Below are 22,541 nucleotides of genomic sequence, written 5' to 3'. Positions count from 1 at the left end.
GTCATTAGCACAGGTGTTGGATAGATCACGATATCTTTCAACACTGACCTTGCCAATTTATTCTCCCTTTAAAAAATGCATCATTTAGACTGCTGAATCAAATGAATGGGATCAAATACTACAGCAAAGAACACAAACATACACACCAGAGGAATGAAGTAGCCAATAAACATAAACAGGTCTAGACCAAGCCATGCTGGCAAAGAGTCTATGAGAAAAATGTAACACCAACTCTTGAGAAATGTATTAGGAAAAAAGCTGAGAGGGGCATGATACGACTTGCCCTCAGTTTCTCCAGGAACAGAGATGACTTTTACTAGTACTTGTACTACAAAAAACAAAACAAAAAAAAAAAAACGTGTGACAGGCCACATAGATTGATTGATAATTACAAAAAAAAAAAAAAAATACAGCATTTTAGTGTAAAGTACATTGAACCGTAAGTTCATCCAGTTACTTTACATCAAAGAATAGCCCTCCTCTGTTTCCGAGAGATTCTATTGGTCAAATTAAAATGTTTAGTTTATGAAATTGTCCTTTTGTCATGGCTGCTGTGATACTCAAGGTATCTCTTTGCTGTTGACATAAATCTGCTTATCTTTTCGATCTTGACCTCTCACTTATATAATGAGAAAGTAATTTATGGCAGTGTCATTCAGGAATGACCATTGCCTGTTAGAAGCGATGTTATGCCTTCTGCCTGATTTACGCCGAATGCACAGTAAAAGTTATTATTAGCTCAACTGAAATTGCTTCACAGTTATAAAGTTAAAGTACAACTAGTCACACTTTAGAAATGTGCTTTTAATTTAAATTTGAAAATAACTGTCAATAATGTTTTTTAAGAGGCTGATGACAAACATAAAATGTAGGGGGAGACCAGCTTACCTGGCCATAGGCCATCGTTGGCACAGGGTTAATTTCTGGCCATAATTCAGTGTTGCCATAAAAATGTAACTAAAACATACATTGTTTCTGTCAAGACATCTTTTGCTCCAGATGTCAATTTCTCCCTGCATTGCTGTTGGTGTAAGGCCCTAGGTCAGTATTTTTCCAGAATTACTATTAAGTCAGAGCTCATATGGTTATGTTTCAAAAACTTTATCAATGTTTCCCATAAAATTATAACTACTCCAAAACTCCACAGGAGACTGAGATTATTAGCACATGAGAAAATATGAATAGCAGGAGGATTAAGCAAATGTAAATAAAATACTTAACAGCTAAACTAATTAAAACAAAAAACCCCAATCATAAAAAATGCATTGAAAAAAAGAAAAAAAAAACTGGTGTACAAGCAATTTTCACTTAGATCTATCTATCTATCTATCTATCTATCTATCTATCTGCCATCTATTAATTTAGTTTTATTTTATTTTATTAAAAAACTCTCTTGGAATCTGTAATCTTGTTGAACTGGGGTTACACACTCCTGGCACACAAATGTGGTTCAGAAATACTTCATTGTTCATTAGCCTTCTTTAATAAATCAAACATAACCACAAAAAGATTTATTCATCTGCATTTTCTTACTAATTAACAGACTACAAAAACTTCCTCCATACTGCATTTATAAAGCTAAACATAAATCTGATTGCCCTGACCACTGCACCAGACTTATCGCAAATTATTATTATTTTTTTTTTTAAATGCTGTAGAAACAATTTTCACTCAGAAATTTGAGCATCCTTTTATTTATTTATTTTAACTGTCTTGGTTTCTGTATTCGCATTAAACTTGGATTTCACACTCCTGGCATGCAAACATGGTTCAGTAATACTTCATTGTACATTAACCTTCTTTAATAAATCAAACATAACCATGAAAAGATTTATTCATCCGCATTTTTTTACAAATTAACCAACACACTACATGAATTTCCTCCATTCTGCATTAATAAAGCTAAACATAAATCTGATTGTCCTGACCACTGCATCAGTCCTACTGCAATTAAAAGAAAAACACAGCAAATATACAGCTTTGGTGAAAGTAATCAGCCTGTTGTAACATTAGTAATGTTTATATAAACATGGTGAAGGTGTGAAACTGCTAAATTGAAATGCCTTATGCCTTTACTGAAGTATCTTTGGTATCTCTCCCACGAACTGAGACACCTATGTGTCTGATAGTGTTGTTATCTGTCATCAGAACAGAGTACAATACCTGCCTCTACCTCAGGCCACACTCAGATTAACCTCTAAGATGAGGACTGGCTGCTGCAAAACACAATTAATCGTTATCATGTTCCACAGCAGTTAACAATGTTCTTGTTTAAACTAATGAATCAGTGGTATCAGTGACGATCAGTGATAAATACACTACTTAAAAAACACTTATTTTCTGTACTTAGCAGGTCACGTTGTATATCCCACAAATGCTTGGATGTGTGTGTGGGGAGGGGGGCATATTTTAAATACTATTAGCCTCTCTTTACAATAGATTAATATGGGACATAATTCTAAAGCATAACAACTGAATGAATAAGAAGCATCATTCAATCAAACATTTGTATAATAGAACTTTTAAAACATTTTGGCAACCGTGTATGAATGAAAAAAAATATGGCTGCAACCGAATATACATACTTCCCTACTAAAAAGTAGGCGAAAACAGTATGTGAAAAGACTAGTATGTCTGAATTTGCAGTATTCATGAAACAGGTGACCAACTTTCAGTGACATTCTGAATCCATGTGCATCCAGGGGACATTTTACTATCCCATGATGCCACAGTAGAGGAGTCGTGAATGCCCGTGAAGTGATGAACTGACCCTGGTAGGTCTCTACCATGACAAATCTAGCCAAAGTCTGGATTACAATCATACTACATGCATTCATAGGTTTACTCCAATGGTCATGAGGTAAATACTTATTCAAAAGAAGTAGCCTACTCAAAGAGTGGACTCAAGGACCGTCGTAGGCTATTCATGGTGAAATCTTTTTTGTTCTTCATTTAGGGGTCAAACAAAGTTCGGAATACATCACCAGTGCTACTTTTAGCGAACAATGCAGTCTAATATCTCCAGTGATACTGTCTACACTGGATGCCACACGACAGTAAACTGATGCCTTACTTTGTCATGAGAATATCTGATGTGTGTCAGATCCATGCATTAGTTCTTAAAGTGACGACCGCTTTTTATACCTGCTGCTGTCTGTCATGAATGTTAATTAAAGAACAATAGAAAAAATCACTCTGCTCAAAGTGCTCTTAACTGAATAACTTCTTTATCTTTAATAAAAATTAATCTATAAATATAATCTATATTAATCTATGCATTTATACTTAGCAGTATTTCATTCCTGATTTTTTTTTTTTTTCATTTTTATCTTTGCTATAAATGTGTTCATTTATTGCTAACTATTTACTTGCTTTATGTAACTTTTTTTTTTTAATGCAAAAGGTTGCACAAGTCATTAAAATGATGTTAATGATAATTTCCTGAAAAAAAAAATGTTCTTTGTGTTGTTTTAATTTTGTCAGTGCATTGCATATTAAAATGGTATGTTGTAACCAAAATGAAAAATTGCCTGTTACCTAAAACTGAGTTTTGCCCCCACCCCACATGTCAGACCAGAGTTGCACCCCTGACAGAGGGGCTGTATGTGCCCTGATGACGACACAGCTGTTTCAACCTTCAGAAAACAATGACCAATGTGTTTTGCATTTAATCACCTTACCATCCCACAAATATGTGTTTTGTTTGTTTGTTTTTATAACAGACTCTTATGATGTAATCCTAATTGTATATTGTCTCATGTTTAGGAAAACAAAACTGATAAAAATATAGATCCCCACTTTATGCCCAAATAGCCTTATACTTTCTTCTTGTGCATTCAAGCACTATATTATAAGCCATGCATGACATATTGAATGCAAAGTGATTTTGTTGCTACATGAAACCGTCCAAAACATCTTTGTATGTGACATGTTGCATATAATCCATGCAAACCGAGCAATGATGCCATATAATTCATTCTGTCTTTATATCAAACTTGCTCCTTTTCTTACACAGTAGCCTATAGATGCTATAAAATACCCTTACTAAAGTTTATTATGTATCAGACAACTGAGCTGACAACTTTGGTGAAAGATCGTGCAAGGATGCGCACTGGGTGCGTGTTACGGCCAATCACAAATATGAGCATTGCGCAACCAGTGACGCACACGATCCGCTACTTTTGGGTGCGGATCTTTCATATCCCACTTAGACTATATTGAGGTGAAAAAGTCAGAAATCCTTTTCATTTTCTTACAGAAACATAACCAGTTTAAAACTGGAACTCCCTGGACTCAGTCCCCCAGCCCTTCCAATTGTGGTTCCTGGTTCCCATTGCTGGTTTACACTCTAATGCAAAGAATAACATTCACCTTGTTTATTTGTTTTTTTTTAAACCTAAAAAAAAAACGTGAGAGAAGTGTGCCCTGGAATCAGTATCGTTCAGTGCTTGAAGTGGGCCTGTACCCACCGGTATGCAGTACCGGCACTTCTATATTTTAGTCTTTAGCGTACCTGCACTTCTGAAATGTTGCCGGTACTCAGATTCAAAGCGTCAGTGTCTGGATGATTAGAAATGCCAATATATCGCACGAGAATGAATGCAAGCAGAGTCGGTCTATTTCAGCAAGAGATTATGTCAGGAGAGGTAAAATCAGTGGCATAGCGGATGGGTACATGGGGCATGCACTGTGGGGGGCCCGGGATAACCTCCGTGTGCTGATTTGTGTCTTATCATGTGTCAACTAAAGGCAGAGATATTAGAGCCCTGCACGGGCCTTATTCTAGGCCCTATCCCGCCCTGTGTCCGACAGCTTATCAGAATTACTGGCCCGCCATACGGAGCTGTCTTTTTTTTCCCCTTCTGCCAAAACAGTTTATATACTGTTTCAGCTACTAAAATAGTTCCGTTTTGTATGAAATGGCAAAGTAATTATATTTCGTTTCATTATTTTATTTTTATTCATTTGTGCGGAGAGTGGAAGCTGAAGCACGCTTTACAGGACATGGAGGAGGCAGTGCAATCACTTGCATTGGAAACATTTTAAAATATGCGATCATTTTTGCTCATAAAGAGTAATACAGCATTCAGAACTGTAAAGAGTCTCCTTTTATTTGTGTGCACTCACAATATCAGCAAAACGTTGTGCTTTTATAAAATAAATAAAATAAAAAAACAGGTTGTTTTCTGCAGTTTCCTTTTGAGCAGGAGTGCTTCTGATAAACCGACACTCAGCGAATACTTGCCTCACTGACTCGACAAATATATCTATAGAAAGCTTTGAATTACTTTAAAATGAAATAATTCAAATCAAAAACGAAAACTTAGCGTTTCCAATTAGGCCTATACATTCTTCTTCTTCTTCTTCTTCTTCTTCTTCTTCTTCTTCTTCTTCTTCTATTATTATTATTATTATTAGGTTACTTTTATTATTAAATTACAATTAATTTAAACCGCAATAATTTCATAGAGCATCACCATGACATGCTGTGAGGATAATAGAAGATTAGGCTATTAGCTTACTCCTCACTGAAAAAGTTTTTTTAAAAAGTTGTCTCTGAGAGAATATGCGCCAATAATGCAGTGTTAAAAAAGCTCCGTCAGTGTTTTTTTTTTTTTTTTTTTTCACTTTCTGTAGGCATTCACCTGGCACAATATTGCACAAAGTTTGCATGTTGCTTGTGGGCTCGCCTTCATGGTTTAAAACAGAAATATTTATTTATTTATAATTCTTTTTTATTTATTTTCCACAATGCCACTGGGTAGAATAATAATTAATTATTAATTACTCATTTTAATCAATACATTATAGGCTAACGAAAACAATATCTTACCAACTAAAAGAAGCAGGTTATTGCGATCACGTCATTTTAAACTGGTAAACTCCTGGAAATGGAAAGTCAAAGGATCCAGTAGGCCTAAGTGAATTCAAACAGTATCAAAACAGCGCTATTTTGTGACTTAAGACCAGATGTCACTAAATTATTCTTTTCAGGTGTATTTGGCTTAAAATCAAGAGTGTTATAATGGATGCTGGCTGAAGGCGTTTTATATTTGCGGTGTGTCAGTGGTTTAGTGATTCTGAATGGATGAGAACAGGTAGGTCAAGGCGGCAGCTGTAATGATCTTTGGCGTCTCCCTGTGGTCCTGTTTGGTATCGTAGCTCGACTTATGCTTATTTGTATTGAAAACGTTTATTTAATTGTTGATTGATTGTGGCACTATACATACATTGTGAATTCTGAAAAAGTAGCCTACTTATTTATTTATTTAATATAAAATAAATAAATATGGGGGTTGGTCAGGGCTGATTACCGGCACTTCTTCTTTTTTCCAATTCAAGCACTGGTATCGCTATATCACACATCACGTTGTTTAGAAGTGGGAGGGAAGCCGTTCAAGGAACAAGAATCCAACGTGTGGATTAGAGGAAGACTTCCTTGTCCTTTGCTCTCCCGAGGGGAATTCCAAGTTGGTGAGCAGCAGGCACAAAGCGTGTGCGTCTGCCAACTCTGGATCACTGTACACACCCTTCTGTTTGACTGCAAAACATTCCCTATTTCTGTAGTTAATGAATACACCATTGCGTGACCGTTAAATGATTAAGTCTGCCATGTTCCAAAGTTAAAGGAGACACGGGACGTTTAATATAAATAAAGAATTGATGTCTCGGCTTGTTTAAAAACAGATATCCAAGCATTAGTTGATTTCTGTTCTGTAATTAATTTCTGAACACAGTTTAAAGCTTACTTTGAGCATATGCACTGCTTATCGTATCGCATTTTATATGAGGTGATAATTGTATTATAGCTACGATTGTCCTTATCCAGTTTACCATTCTAGAACTTTGAACGTCTTGCAAAATCTCTACATTATATGCAAATTGCGCGATTCATATTGTCTTTATTTAATTTAGCATGTTCTAGGTAGGCTAAGTTAACGGGGCTGCATTTTCTTTCGATTTTATCTTTTGGTAAAAGTGTGTGATAATGACAGTTATTGTTTCACGAACGGTTTGTGGTGTGACAGCCAGTTTAAAGATTAATCATAGATAAATCATCTATATTCATACAAATGAACTTGTCCCAATAATTATGTGATTTCTACCTAATTTTTGAGATTAGTCATTAAAGTATTTGGAAAAAGTCCAATGTAGGCTTGTTTTTACTTAAAAAAAAAGAAATAGAAATTAAACTTTTCAGTGAATTGACTTTTAGGAGTAAAGAATAGTGTAAACAGCTGTAGTTATAATAAATGCAATGTTGACTATCAAAACCTGTTTTCATAAATAACATTATTCAGCTTTTTCTCGTATTTTCCTCATGTCGATTGTTGATATGCAAAACAACAATTGTACCACAGCTGTATTTGCACGTTTATATAAAAAGAAAAAACTGTCAAAGCTCCGATGTTTATTTCTAGAGTGAGAAACAGAAACTGCACCCTGCAAATCTGAAATATATTCCCCATTATTAATATATCTAAGGCATTTTTAATAAAAGATACCAGGAAAATTACGAAAAATATGTTTATTGTAAAAAAAGATAAATGAATAATTTGTAAATTATACTCACACATATTTAGCTCTCTGCAATCAACCTTTTTGCTTAAACTGCTAAACTAAGCCCAATCATGCATTCTATCACTGTTTGTTCTTTTATCTAAACTAAAGTACAACAAATGCATTCGAATGAATCAATTATGACACTGGATTTTCGCGCAAAGTGCTTCAAACTGCATTTTATAAGTAACACATGTCTGAGTTTGAAGTATCCCTTCTGAAATAGCTGTCGTCGCCATATGAATACAAACAGTCTGATGAGCCGTAGGGCGCAAACTCTGAGGTTGCCATGCCTTCCTGCACATTGGACCAGTGCGACAGACAAAAGCAATGCTGTAGGTTGCAATGCTGATAGTGGTAATTTTCTGGAGAGAAACTGGAGCTCAAATCCATCCGTGTTGGGGAGTTGTAGCACGAAGAGGATGAAGAGTTGGACTGAGGGGGAGAGTAACTGTTGTAGTCGACGGGACTGGGGAGATTGAAGGAGTCTGAGGGTGACCTCGAAACCTGAGAAAATCATTTTAAAAGCACACAAAAAAAAACTTATTAAAATACTGCACGCGTGATTTTATTTATTAGTGCAAACATACTTGAGCATCAGAACCGTCCAAATGCCAAAAAAAAAAAAATGGTTTATTAAAAATGTAAAGCACCAAACACATACCAGGCTAGTACCATAGAGGTCCGTATTAGAAGGTAGATATCCATTAGACCACTGCGCAGATGTGGGACACACGAAATTACTGCCGCTGAAAGTCTCAGGTGGCATCATATGCATCATCTGTTGATGATCATAAACATTCTCCATCGGGATGTTGACATTTTCGGTAAAGGGACGTGTCTGGAAATAGGGTTCTGGAGCTTGCATTCCAAAGACATCAAGGTGGGCTGCGGGGAAGGCAGAAGAAAATGCTGGCTTGAGCACAGGAGAACATTTAAATTAGGCCAGCAAGACTTGAGATGATGTCACGAGACCATCAGCCAAACAGCTAAATCACATTTGAATAGTAGTTTATAAAAAGGAGATCATTCACGGATCTGTAAGGAGCACATATATAGATAGGTGTCATTGTTCTTTCATTTGTTTATTTATTCTTCTCACAATTGTAAAGGTAGAGCTGGTGCCTGACGGTGGATGAAAAGTTTCTATTTTGGAGTATAGTAAGTTGCATGCAGTCAGTATACTTTGTTTTGTCATTGTCTCAGGTTTCCTGATTAAAATTCAAGCTCTTACATGTTAGCAGGCAGAAGGTTCTTAGCTTTTTTGGAAGTCTACCTTTTCAATATCAACAAAGGTACTTGTAAGGTTACTGAAATCTGATGCTTTTGTAAACAGCATTGTGAAATGTCTTGACTGCATGGGACAAAGGATTGAGATTACTATCACTTATCGCCGTTCAGTTAATTTGTTAGTATTTTAAACTTACTATTCATGGTCGTAGAGCAGACATCGCGAGCAGCCACGGCTTGTGATTTCTATAGGATTGAAATTGGAAAGGAGAGGGAGAAGCAAAGGAAAACATTAATCATTGCGGTCGTTCAGTTGAAAAACAGAAGAAATCTTCCGTTATGTTGTACTATTATGTGGTAGACTATCAACTGAAGCCTCAAGCACATGATAGGCCTGTGTGGGCGTGGTGCATTAAGACGTTTAGTTGCTTTTTACATTTGGTCGAGCACTGACCAGACTTCGTTTTACTTTGGCTACCATAAACTTGGACGTCAGTGACTGACTTATGACTTTTATTGCGTATAACCAACACCATTGTTTACCGTTGCAGTTTTCTGTGCCTGCAGGGCTCTGTGCTTCTGCAGTAACTCCTTAACGGTGGTCTTCACACGCACACCCTGGTATACCTTAGGTTTATCTGCTGGATGGAGGGGGGGGAAAGAGAGTTTTATTTCATTTTCGTTCACCACTGGCTTTGATTTTCAACATTTTTGTCCAAATTCAGACGATCTGTAAGAAAGCAGTCTGTACAAAAAAAAATCATTTTGCTAAAAGAAAAATTTTTACGTAATGGATAAGAGTTTTTAACATTCATCTTTATTTAAGACTATGTTTCTGGGTCAGTGATGTGACTTTTGTTTGGATCTGCTATGTTATGAAAATACACAAGACTTGAATAAACTTCTGTGATGCACATGCATTTATTATCTAAATTGTATTGTGGGGCTTCAAAGTCAAATATGTTGACATTAGTAGCATTTCTACCATTGACATATATTTAAAAAATCTGAAAAATGTGTATGGGGGGGGGGGGTGAAGGGGGGGGGGGGTGAATGTATAGGTGGGCAGCAATTAAGTTGTTTTACATTGTGTAAAATGTGTTTAAAACTGTTCTGAATAAACGATCTGGTTGTCAAAATAATTAAGTTGCAAGGAAAGCACAGTTCCTAGATCTTTAAAAGAACTAGATAATAAAAAAAAAAATATATATATTAAAATAGTTTTCCTTTTTATCATATTCGGAATACTAATTTGTCATTGCCTCTCTATATGTTTAAACATACACAGACAACATTCCCTTTTTTTCCATATGCCATTAGAAAACGCCAATAAATATAAGACACAATATTAGAAAACTATGTCCGTATTCCCAGTTAAGACTCAATTGGTCTGAGCGCGCTGGTGATCCGGCAGTGAAAGGGTTAATTTTCGCATAACAATAGACAGTAGTGAATTTCGAGAAACATGCTCTCCAGCCATCTTTGCCTAGGAACGACGGTGTTAATTTGGAGTTTTAGCAGTTTAGTTTCATGTGGCTGTAAATTAAAACTCGACTAAACTGGCAAGTAGCCTAATTTATTTATTGACGCTTTTGCGCACAAAGGCACAAGGCGCATGAAGCTGGGTTTGCGGGAAGCGAAGTGAAAGCACTGTAAAACGCTGCTTGGCGAGACATGGAGAAAGAGAAGCTCCCTCTGTAGACGTCTCTACAAGTTATAAACGTAAGTAAAACACTCTTATAACCTTACTGCAAAAAGCCGCGTACAAGTGAAAAGAGAAATATATGGTAAACTCAGTCACGTTTACATGCACACCAGTAAGCTGATAACTCACAAATATCAGCTTATTAAAACAACCAGGTTTCCCCGTTTACATGCACACAAGAGGCAAAAAGCTACCTGCTTACGCCGCTTAAGAGCTTACTCCGATAAAAGAAAACGGGTTACCGCGTTTACATGACCTTGTGCATTTTCGTCTTAATAAGAATAATCGGCTTAAGAACGTGCATGTAAACGCATTTAGATTTGCAGCAAAGACGCCCGAAAACCGGTTTAGATTTGCTACAAAGAAGCCCGATTTGTTTACGAGGGCGCTGACGATTAGCTACAGTTTGTTGTTTTAAATTCCCTAAAAACTTCTGGGGTCCAAGTTAGTTTTTGCGATCGTCTCGGCAGATGTGAAGTAATTTCTTGATTTAATGGGCAGTCCTCCTATCTCTTCTTACATGAGTGAAGCCGCGCCTAATAACTTCCCCCAAAATCAAATGTGTAAAAAAAAATGTGGAAAATAGTTGTTTCCGATTTTTTTAATTGGTTGTTCAGCCTTGTGAAGACATACACAGTGGGACGTCTTCCTGATCCGCGTTAATATAGGCTATATATAAAAAAATCGGTCTGAACATAAGTGATCTAAAACAACGCCACGCAGAGGCAGCTGAGTTTACAGAGAGCAAAAAGTGCGCTGATGTTGAGAAGATAGCAAAAACGTCCTTCGGCAGTGTTTTGATGGGCTCATTGACAGCTAAACCTATCCTAATAAATATTCATATGCGCTCTAAAGCGAAGTTTGAATTCTGGATAAAATGTCGTAATTGTATTCAGTCATCATTTACTGTTGGTTATTCCGAAAACCATTGCATTCAGTTGGACCCGGTGTTCGACATTGTAAAGTCAAAAATAACACCGCAAATAAATCTTCAGAAAAACGCATGTTCAGATTTGCTTGAAGGAAAGTTGTATAAAAAATACGAGGCAGACAGACAATTCAAGATATAAATAAAACTTGAGCTTGAATTAATCGCCAGAAATATTATTATTCCCATTAAACTGCAAGAAATTCCATGTAGCACATTTATTAAAATATATGTATATATATATAAAATGCACCAATTTGTTTAAATGTGATCCTCCATATGTGTTTGCTGTAAGACTGCATGCTCTGACCTATACATTTCCAAGCAACGTTTATCAATGTATTTACTGATTTTAACTAACATACTTTTTTTCTTAATGTTTTTCAGGTTGCTGAAGACGAAAACATCGTATATGAAAGAAAAATAAATTTTGACTTACCAGACATATTGGCCTGAAAAGGAGGAAAACTCTGGAAGTGCTACAGTGAAATACCCCAACTTCAGTTCTTTGCTCTATTGTATGGGCAAGAACGAATTATTCACAAAAGTCTTAAAAAGTCTCAACAAAGTAACCTCAAAACACTCTCAGGACATACAATTATACAGTAATATAGCTAGGGATATTTTAGTTTGAGTTTTTCTTCCCTCATCCCTACTATTTAAAACCCCAAGAACTCAATGATTTGACAATGATTTGATTGCGCGATACTTTCAATTTGAATATTCAAAAGCTTCGTAAAAAGACTTATTTCTGAGTGATATTCGCTATTACAGTGCATATAATAACATCTCTTTTAATAGAATGTTATATTGTTTCACATTTTGACATCAACCAAATATATATTTCTAACATTTTATCATCCTTTTGGTGTTGATGGTTGGAGTCTCCCTTAGAAGCACTATTTCAACTTTGCAGAGAGACTGAAGGCACAAATGAAGTTTTACATGCCATGACACATTGTAAATATCTTCTGTAATAGGTAGTCTTGTCCAAAAAATTTAATATTACGTCTTGTGGATCAAATTTATGCAATATTTTAAGAATTATTGGAGTGGTGGGCGTGGCATATGATAGCAGCCATGTTTGTCATCAGAACAATTGGGACGTCTGCTAAAGTCAAGTTACTAGGATAGTTGGAGACAGGTACAAGAAGGCTGGATATGAAATAAATTAAATTAGAATTAAATATTTAATTGAAAGGTTCAAAAGCCAATTAAAATGACATTTCAACAACGATCAGTGTTCGTAACAATATTTATACATTTCTTTTCTCAGGGTATTTTTGTTTTAATGCAACAGTTGAAATAATCAATTAATTATCTTCACTTAACCCTTAAAAATACAATCAGGGTGCAGTTTGATGCTGAGTGGTGCTGAAGAGTCTTACACCTGACTTACTTTTATTTCTGAAATCATTTAAATGAAAAAGCTCCAAGTGGCGCATTTACATTTCTTGAGACCTCTGAAATCATAATGCTGTTTTTTATTTACTGTGTCGATTTAAATGTCGAGTATTTAAGACTGAACGCATGTAGTTGCAAGAATGATTAGCCTAAATGCAGGTGTTCTTTGTCTTAGAAAAGAAGCCCGTAAATGGCTCAATATGGCATGCAGTATAGCTTATACAGACAACCGGTAAATTTCGTTCCAAAACAGCAGTATAATTAGAGATTTGAGTATTGATACAACATGGGTTCTTAATAAATACGTCTTCGAACACCTTGGTTAGTATGAATTCAAACTGTGTCTGATTAGAACGGACGTTTTACTCCGTTGTGAAATTGTTTTGTAAAGTTAATCCGCTGCAAATAGACCTCGAGTTTCAAACTATTATTTTCTTACCAGTCCTTTTTGATCAGTCACATTTCAGAATAGATCTTCCATAATTCTAAGTAAAATCTCTAAGAAGCACTTCAACCGGGTTGAGGAGGTAGTTGAGGTAGTTGAATGACGCCCCCTGGTGATTAAACCAGAGAATACAAGAAGGTTGCGTGTAACTGGATTTCATTTTACTACGCTGGTCTGGCTCATATTATACAAATATAAAGCATAAATAGTTTATGTGGCAATACATCTAAACACTTTCTGCAAATTTTTCACATGCAGGAGGAAAAAAAAGTGACTAGAGAAAGGTATTGCTATTGACCTATGACTATAAAATCAGTATTGTAATTCAGAGAAAAATCTGAAAAATCATAATCAGTTTATTAATTTTATATATTTTATACACATAAAAATCTGATTCCTGGTTCCTCTTTAGAAGTAAATCTGACTTTCATCTCTTTATCTAAAAAATCTAAAAGAAAGAAAAGACATGTTTTCCCCCTTATTTAATATGTATTTTTTCCTAATCCTCTAAATTGTATTTTAATAAATATGTGTTTATTATGAATATATATTGAAGAAAAACATGTTTTAATGATTTTGTTGTCTTGAAAATGTTTGTAATTTAATTATTCAATAAAAAAGTTTGAGGTTTCATTTAATGTAATGTTTTTTTTTGTTTGTTTTTATTTAATGTTTGAAGTCCATTGTGCTGTAGAGTTACAAGAAAGTTTTTTGTCATTCTAGTTTATTTACCTTTTAGACCATTTTCACAACATGCTTTTGAAATGAAAGACTCACAAGAAGAGAAATAGGGCTAGATATTACACATCAACCTATAAATATTGTAACACTTAATTTCTTTGCAGATAATATACATTTATATAGACTCACTGTCTTGTGTGTCACAAAAAAAAAAAAAAATTCTGATATACAGACTCCTTATACTGATTGTTATCCTAATTATCAATTTAAGTTTTATATTCAATTATTCAATATAATTGAAGACAATATAAGTTTTAATGTCAAAAAAGAAGATACAATTATAATAAACAATACAATAAAAACATTAAATTGAAGATATACTTTGTTCCCCAATGTTAAGCCTTAGCTCTGCTAAGTAAAATTGGCAAAAAAAAAAAAAAAAAAAAGATTGTAGTGCTAATTGTTGTGTATTAAAGAGATGTTGATCTGCTAGGCTGGTGAGCCTTTATTTCCTTCCAGTTCAATCTCAAAATGCCCTTCTGACCTCATACTGTGACCAAGTGCTAGCAGTGTCCTCCTTGCCCCATACCAGGTTGTCACTCAAGGCTGAAGGGGCACTTTCAGTATCTTCTGAGGGAAGTATTGGCACTAGTTTGGTCGCAGGCTCAGTCATGAATGAAGGGGAAGCAAAGCTGCCAGAGTTGGTTTGAAATGAGGAGTGATAATTGACTTCATCTAGTGAATGGAGAGAGTACGACTGTGAAGGCGTCATGCTAGAGCCCCGGGACGATGAGCGGAACTGGGTCGGGCTGACAGTGTCGGGGTTGACCAGAGAACTGGGTGTAGACAGGGGCATGGGAGCCAGAGCATCTCCACACAAACCCTCCACCCCGTCGCTCCCTGTGGCCTCCCAAGAGTCCCTCTGCAGTGAACACAAGCAAGAATTCATTAGCCTCAAATCTGAGATTCCAGTGATTTACATTTACATGCAACAGCTTACTGAATCACCTTGTACTAAAGCCAAAAGGTTTTAAAACAAGATGGATGCAGACGGGAGAGATAATAGACAACATACAAAAATGTGAAAAATGTACGGAAAAAAAATGGCACACAAAAGCCAGTATGATGTTGTAAAGTGAGAACTGTTTAAAAATGGTCAAGGCCAGAATAAACTTATGAAATAAAATAAAATAATTTTGAAAATTATTGAAACACTTTGATGACTGCAAACTTATTTTTTTATTCGTTATACCGTATATATCGTATATATGTTATACTTTGTTATATATATATATATATATATATATATATATAGAGTGTGTTTTATATATATATATATATATATATATATATATATATATATATATATATATATATATATATATATAATTTTTATGTTATATATTACAGTCATTGAAATTTAAATTATATAATATTAAAAACATTTTTAAACATTTCTATCTATCTATCTATCTTTCTATCTATCTATCTATCTATCTATCTATCTATCTATCTATCTATGTGGGTGGGTGTGTATAACATTTTTTTTAAGTAATTATATACTTTTTTATTTATTTATTTATTTATTTATTGCTATTTGGATAAAACTACCAGTAAAACGTATTTAATTTATTTAATCATTTGAAATAAAATAAAAATATAAAAATTGACATAAAATAAAATACAATAAACAATTAGACACATAAATATTTATTTTCTTTTCATAAAAACGTATAATACTTGGATGAAACTGTTTGTTTCATTTGAAACTTTATTTCAGTTTTCAGAAAAAAATTGAATGTAAATGTAATAAAGTATATAAAATATATACATTTATTTATATATTTATTTTTCTCCCAAAAAATGATAATACTTTGAACATTTTTATGCAAAGGTTAATTTGAAATAAATGACTAAACTGAAAATATATTTAATTGCAATTACATAAACAGAGAAAATATAATGATATAATATTAAAATATTTTTTTTATTAATTATTTTTATATTTTGTTCTCTAAAAACTTGTAGTACTTGGATGAAAGTGCCTGAAAAACTTGTAATTTATTGATTCATAAATCAACATTGTCCCATATGAAAATAAGGTTGACATCACTTTAAAAAAATACTCCCTTCATTGCTTAAAAATGGCTGAACTACTTAATATTTCTATGACTAAGCAGAACAAATGTTGTCCCACCCTTGTAGACTTGGACAGATGGATTTTGTCTACATTTCAACATCACTGACATTTTTTGTTACTGTGCCACCTAACTCCATATGCCAAACTTACCAGCAAATAATGTGAAGGGTCACTGGAGTAAGAAGGGAGCAAAGAAGACAATGCAGAGGGTGAGAATATTGTACTTCCTCCGCTGGAGAAAGGAGTGCTGCGGTAGTCACCAAAAGATTCCGGGTAGAAGCTGTCTATAAGGGAGGAATAACCAGACACACATCCGGTGTCACACGAGAGAGACTTTCCTGTTAGCGATGAGGGGTAGCCGTCAGCAGAAAATGCTTTCGTTGAGGAACAAAACTCTGTGTCTGAAATGAAAGGTCTTCTCATGCCGTAGTAACTAGGAAGCATGTGAGAACCTGAAGAAAACACAACAATCTTGATCATTACATGAACAAAATTCATGACCAAGACAGAATTTTCCACATCTAGAAAAGGCATTGCACATTTCTGACTTAATATACACATAAAGTGTTGGAGACTCACCAGTCATTTGAACAAATGGACTCGGAGGAGACGAGACACCCTAGAAAAAGGTTGATATCATTAATTTCCCATCAGTTTTCTGTGATCATTTAGTTCGTTTGACTAATGGATCGCAGTCTTAATGGCACACAACAAGCTAACACGCAAAATATTTGCATACATCTATTGAACTACCCCAAATCTTAGAGAGTGTCTCACTTGCAAGGGTTCGAAACAAACAACCTGATTCAATGAAGAAAAGAAATCTTAAGCACCTCTAAAACACAAATATGTTGTATATCTCACTTTCTCTTTCAACCAGTTAGAGGATGCGACTAGTTCAGTTCTTCTACTACCAAAACGCCAGTGGGAACTAGAGATTTGTTGCGTACAATTTTGTTATTAAATGGTCGAGAGCTATTGGTGAGGCAATAGACAGACACAGGTTCTCATTCGTTTGCATATTACAAGCATAAAAGAGCTGATATCAAGGCAGCACTGGCTGGAGGGCAAACAAATTTTGAGGCTAGTATTTGAATGTCATTTGCTCGTCCCAAGACTTCCCTATGTGAACAACCCACGCCTCAGTGCCGCTTTGAAGGCATGGTATGGAAATCAGGCTGTTGAAGAGCTCCAAGGCTGTGACACTGCATCTGATTCAGCGTCAAGATAAACCAAGCTGAAGTAGGTGGAAGTGAGGGGGTTGCTGGTTTCCGAGCCTCTTGAGCCAGCAGTGAAATAACTTTACTGTACAAGAGTGTAAACAGTCAAATGAAGATCAATGCTCTGCATCAATTTTGCAACCACTACGAGGACTCTGCTTTTGATTTAATGCCTGGGCGATATGTATTATGTACATATGAATTCTATGCTTGTGTCATGTTGCTATAAATAAAATTACGTTTTAGTGTAGATTAAAAATTTGTGTGATTCCCAGTTTGTTTTGGGTATTTTCCTGTTCTGGTTCATTAATCATAGTCCTTCACTTTTTGGAATCATTTTGAAATGGCTGTTACGATCTGTGCTTGTCCTTTCGTGTATTAAAAAAAAAAAAAATATATATATATATATATATACATACTGTATATATATATATACATATATATATTATTATTATTTTTTTTTTTTTAATACACGAAAGTACAAGCACATATCGTAACAGCCATTTCAAAATGATTCCAAAAAGTGAAGGACTATGATTATATATATATATATTGTTTGTTTGTATTTTTGTGTAACATTAGCCACTGACCATGTTATTCAACTTTAGCAGTTAATACCTAAATTAGTTATTAATTACCAATTTATAACATTTAGTCAAATGTTAGGCCATGAAAGCCTATCAGGGTAATTAACTAAGACTAAAACATTTCCATTACTTGAAATAAAATAACATTTAACTTAAATATTTTTTTAAATATTACATTTTATAAAAATAATTGTTACATATTATATAACATATTACATACACATTAAATACTATATTATATAACTTAAGTATATAAATTAATTAAAAAACTGTTGACATATTCTAAAAAAAAAAATTAATACAAATGACAAAAACACAGAAAATAATTACTAAACTTAAGTAAAATTAAAATGAAAAAAGAAAACTAATTTAAAATGTTAATAAAAAATACAATAGTCTCTCAATCCTACTAAAATATCAGTTACTAAAAACACATTGCTTAAAACAATACTTAATACATAATCTAATGTTATGCCATGATCAGGGTTATTATAATATAATTATAATTAGTTAACTGCCAAAGCAACATTTGTCTTTTTTTTTTTTAGTTTAATTTGCACTAAAATTAAAACCAAAATTGAAATAAAAATTTAAAAAGCTAAGTTGACATAATACAAAAAACTGAATACAAATGACAAATAGAGAAAAAATCAGTAAATTCAGTAAAATTACAATTAGAAATTAAATAAATTCAGTAAATTAAGTAACATTACAATTAAAAAAAAATATTAAAATGAAAAGTAATTTAAAATATTAATAACAACTATAATAGTATCTCCTTTGTACTAAAATTACACTGACTATTATTGAGTATTGTCTTTCAAACAATACTTAAAGCCAACATGTAAAATAAAATCTAATCACATTCAGCTCTCACTGTAAAATGTTTATTTTCTTATCCATGCAACTTTTATTTAAACATTTTTCTTTGACCAAAGATTATATAAGAGTAGTATTTTTCTATTGTTCATCTGGAACCCCTGGCAAGTGTCTGTATTGTTTTGGTCCTGTGTTTGGACATGACTTCTGTGGGCAACATTTGCTAAAGTCTGCAGATGGCTCTTCTGGCCCAAATAAAAGGCCATAGATCCAGATGTAAGCTTATTATAAAGCAATTTTTGTTCTGTGTGGCCTCGACATGCTCTGATTCTCCTGTGCAACCCTCCCCCTGCTCTGCCATTGTAGTATGTGTTTGGTCTCAGTCGTGTCCCTGTGGGATCACAATGATTGACACCTACATACATGTCATTTTATTATGCATTGAAAACATAGTTACTTTTCTTCTATTGCATATCATGCGAAAGATTAATTACCATTCACTGCTCAAAGTACCAAGAGTACATCACGCATGGAAATCTGAAGTCGCAATGGTCACGAAACTGTAATATGAGAGGATGACACAGATTTTCTTCGCTTGTTGTTTAATTATTAATTAAAAATAAAAAAAATAAAATATATATTTTTATAATATATAATAAAAAATTATGTATATATATATATATATATATATATATACACACACACACACACACACACACACACACACTCATATAATGTATAATGTTAAGAATACTTAAAGTATTTACTTTTTAATATAAAACTATATATATATTAATTTACAGATTATACAAAATATTGTGTGTGTACAGATAGATAGATAGATAGATAGATATATATATATATATATATATATATATATATATTATATATATATATATCATATTATATATATATATATATATATATTAATTTAGACTTTTTTAAAAGGTTAATTTTATTTTCATGGCAGTTAATGTTTTTTTAAGTATCAAATCTTATCATTTATTACAAATTTTGTGCACAATTTACAATACAAGATTTAATACAATGTTTGAAATCTTGCAATACTATCAGTTTGTAGAGTGGCGAGACAGAAGCCATTACTCTACTTATTCAAACAAAAGCCAGTACAGTGTGCCATTGACATGGAGAAAAGCTTTCTCTCTTGTGCAGCCAGATGTCTGCAAGTCTGATTTGTGCTTGTCTAGAGTGACAACAGGCGACTTGTCTGTGGTCTACAGGAGGAACAATACAGTGGAGCAGGTGTGCGAGTGTTTGACTTTGCATAGTCATACTACAGCAGCAAAAGGATGATTGACTCCCAAACCTCAGGAGCTCATGACCATCAGCGCTGCTGCTATTGTCTGTCACTTATGCGCAGGTATTCACTAACGGGCTTTGCCGTGTGAGAAAAGGACGAGACTCCAAGGGCTTGTATCAGAGGCCATAGCTTCATCATTAGAATAAAAAAGATAAGCCAATGAGCAAATAAAGTGGCGGGGCACAGAATATACCAACTGTTTTAAACTGTCTGTTTGCAAATATGAAAGAAGACCAGAGTGGCAACATGAATGGAGTGAAAGGAGGCATTGTGAATGACAGGGTGGGGTGTGTTTCAGTTGAGAGTATTGACCAGGTGAGATGAAGCCGTGGACTTACAGCATAGCGCGGGCTGCTCGTCTGCCGTGACCTCTTTTCTGCCAGCAGATCTTTCACCGTGTGCTTCACCCTGACCCCCTGATACACTCTCTTCGAGAATTCTGCAAAAACACACACAGGCACGAACATAACGTACTTGTAAACATGACTCCGTTTGTGTAGGATATCAATCATTCAGCTGCAAAAACAAATACAGCTGTTGATGGTATTCATAAACAAGGTCTGGTTTGCTTAATAACTGCACGTTTATGATCACAAGTGCTCAATAATTTCTCATTTGCAGCTTCATTTTCGAGCAGGTACAGTATCTCTTGTCAGTTTTATGGCGTGCATCTATAACTGGCATGGAAATTATCTTTGGTTTTGGTCAATGCAAATCGGTCAGTTTACAAACACTAACTCCGTCCAGTTGAAACATCACGAGGGGACGATTATTAATTTATGTTTATGTCAATCTGCCTTTACAACCTCGTAGCTAAAAGGAGGAGGATACAGATGGAGGAAAACAAGGTCATCACTCAGCATTGATGCTGAAGTTTATTTCCAGAAAATACAAAAAGATGATTCCTGGGAAGCAAAGATCCTAGTCAACAGAACAGTGTATTTGCAATTTAAAATGACGGTGATAGGAAATTGCATGCAAAAACCATTGTAGCGTTATGTAAAAGACCCCAGCTCCATGAATGAAGGAGCTCTGAAGCATTGAAGACTGTCTGAAATACCATTTTGTTGTATTATAAATCAGTTAAAACTGAAATTGTCTTGTAATTAAGTAATCAGCCTGGTTGACATTAGAGTTACATATTAAATGCTGGAGTTCAATTATTCCAAGAAGATTATTCTTAACCTTTAAAATTAAACTGTTTGATTAAAACTGAGCTCAAGCTAGAGTTTTTATATACCAATAAACAGGTAAAATTACACCTTACCTGTTTCCATGATGCAGATACGTCAGATGTAAATGGCAGGAAATCTGCTCAGCTATCTATCCCAGTGAAACAACTATGTCTGCTCCCAAACTCCAGCTGAATTTGACCATTATACCAAAGACACGAAATCCAACTCCGCTTTAGTGAACTATACTATAGATGCTGATCAGAAGTCAGCTTTTGAAATGACCCTCACACATTTGTTTGCATGCAAATAGTTGCCAGGACGTTTTTCAAACATTTGCATCAACCTTCCAGATTAGCGAGGAGCGAGCACGAATGACACGCCATCATCGTTGGTAATGTCAAGACTAACCTTTGCTGGTCATTTCAGGTTTTTATTATAGCATGGTGTGATTCTCATAAACCTTTGCTTAGCATTAAAGCACCATTCGAGTTATATTAGCAGTTTACTTACATTATAAAATTAGGTAAAACCACAATGAATGACTTCACTTGATAGATGTAGGTGTTTCAGAATGAGGGAAAAATGTGGACCAGGAATGAAGATCTGATACCTCAGCACTCACTGCTGAAGCCTTATGTCTACACAGTGAATTCAAATGCCCTGGAGTTTGTATGTAAGTTATTTTAGTGACTTTTCATCTAGGGTTGTTTGGACGGTGTGACTGCCAAAACAAAGATTAGAGTTTTTGTACTTTCTCTAAGTGACTCATACGCACTCCTTCCTGTTTCTATATGGATACCACCTCTCCCAGTTGAATATCCTTCCATCTCTCATGTTATCTCTTCTCACGCTAAGTGCGTCGTTTACTAGAAGCATAAAATGGAAATGTGACTGTAAATGTGTCCTAAAAATTATTTCAACATTCCTGCCATCATGACAGAATGGATATTTCACACTGCACATCTAAATAAATATATATCAGTATAAATACATATAAAATCATCATTTATAGGGTACTTTCAATAGGGAGGACGCTGTCCCGTACCATAACCCCTAAATTTCTACTTATGAAAATGATATTGAAATAATTCTTAATAATTCTTGTTGTTTTTAAAAGTATTTTGTATTCTTTTAAAAAGTATAATTAAATATTAATTATATTTATTTATTTATTTATTTATTTATTTATTTATTTATTTTATATTTTCTTTGTAAGTTATGAAACTTAATGTAAAAAATGTGTCCTGCATTTTTCATGTCACTACCGAAACACTGTATGCTTTAGTCTATTGTACAAGATAAACCCAAAAAAAAACCATAAAATTA

General features: G+C 34.3%; 2 protein-coding genes across 2 annotated transcripts; both read right to left on the bottom strand.

Moving 5' to 3' along the window:
• Positions 1-7,513: 7,513 nt before the first annotated feature.
• LOC109090326 lies at positions 7,514-12,031 on the bottom strand. The gene is made up of 5 exons (XM_042739331.1): positions 11,863-12,031; positions 9,334-9,431; positions 8,988-9,036; positions 8,225-8,448; positions 7,514-8,067 (listed from the first exon to the last, which is right to left on the bottom strand). Exons 1-5 carry the CDS (start codon positions 11,867-11,869, stop codon positions 7,741-7,743), a joined length of 705 nt encoding a protein of 234 aa, XP_042595265.1. The 5' UTR covers positions 11,870-12,031; the 3' UTR covers positions 7,514-7,740.
• A 1,910-nt stretch (positions 12,032-13,941) lies between these two features.
• On the bottom strand, positions 13,942-21,508 carry LOC109090324 (uncharacterized protein C11orf53 homolog). Its single transcript, XM_042739330.1, has 5 exons — positions 21,308-21,508; positions 20,379-20,479; positions 16,673-16,712; positions 16,244-16,545; positions 13,942-14,875 (listed from the first exon to the last, which is right to left on the bottom strand). Exons 1-5 carry the CDS (start codon positions 21,315-21,317, stop codon positions 14,480-14,482), a joined length of 849 nt encoding a protein of 282 aa, XP_042595264.1. The 5' UTR covers positions 21,318-21,508; the 3' UTR covers positions 13,942-14,479.
• Positions 21,509-22,541: the final 1,033 nt, after the last annotated feature.

Source organism: Cyprinus carpio, chromosome B15 (assembly GCF_018340385.1).
Source record: "Cyprinus carpio isolate SPL01 chromosome B15, ASM1834038v1, whole genome shotgun sequence".
Taxonomy (NCBI): domain Eukaryota; kingdom Metazoa; phylum Chordata; class Actinopteri; order Cypriniformes; family Cyprinidae; genus Cyprinus; species Cyprinus carpio.
Note: the sequence above shows the minus strand (reverse complement) of the source record. Positions and strands in the feature narration are given on the sequence as shown.

What these genes read in the sequence shown, in the direction of transcription:
- LOC109090326 (XM_042739331.1), bottom strand. An exon ending in AGGCACAGAAAACTGCAACG is followed by an intron (nt 9,037 to 9,333) that starts GTAAACAATGGT and finishes TCAATCCTATAG; the next exon opens with AAATCACAAGCCGTGGCTGC. An exon ending in ACCTCTATGGTACTAGCCTG is followed by an intron (nt 8,068 to 8,224) that starts GTATGTGTTTGG and finishes TGATTTTCTCAG; the next exon opens with GTTTCGAGGTCACCCTCAGA.
- LOC109090324 (XM_042739330.1), bottom strand. An exon ending in CGAGCAGCCCGCGCTATGCT is followed by an intron (nt 16,713 to 20,378) that starts GTAAGTCCACGG and finishes ACCTTTTTCTAG; the next exon opens with GGTGTCTCGTCTCCTCCGAG. An exon ending in TCCATTTGTTCAAATGACTG is followed by an intron (nt 16,546 to 16,672) that starts GTGAGTCTCCAA and finishes TGTTTTCTTCAG; the next exon opens with GTTCTCACATGCTTCCTAGT.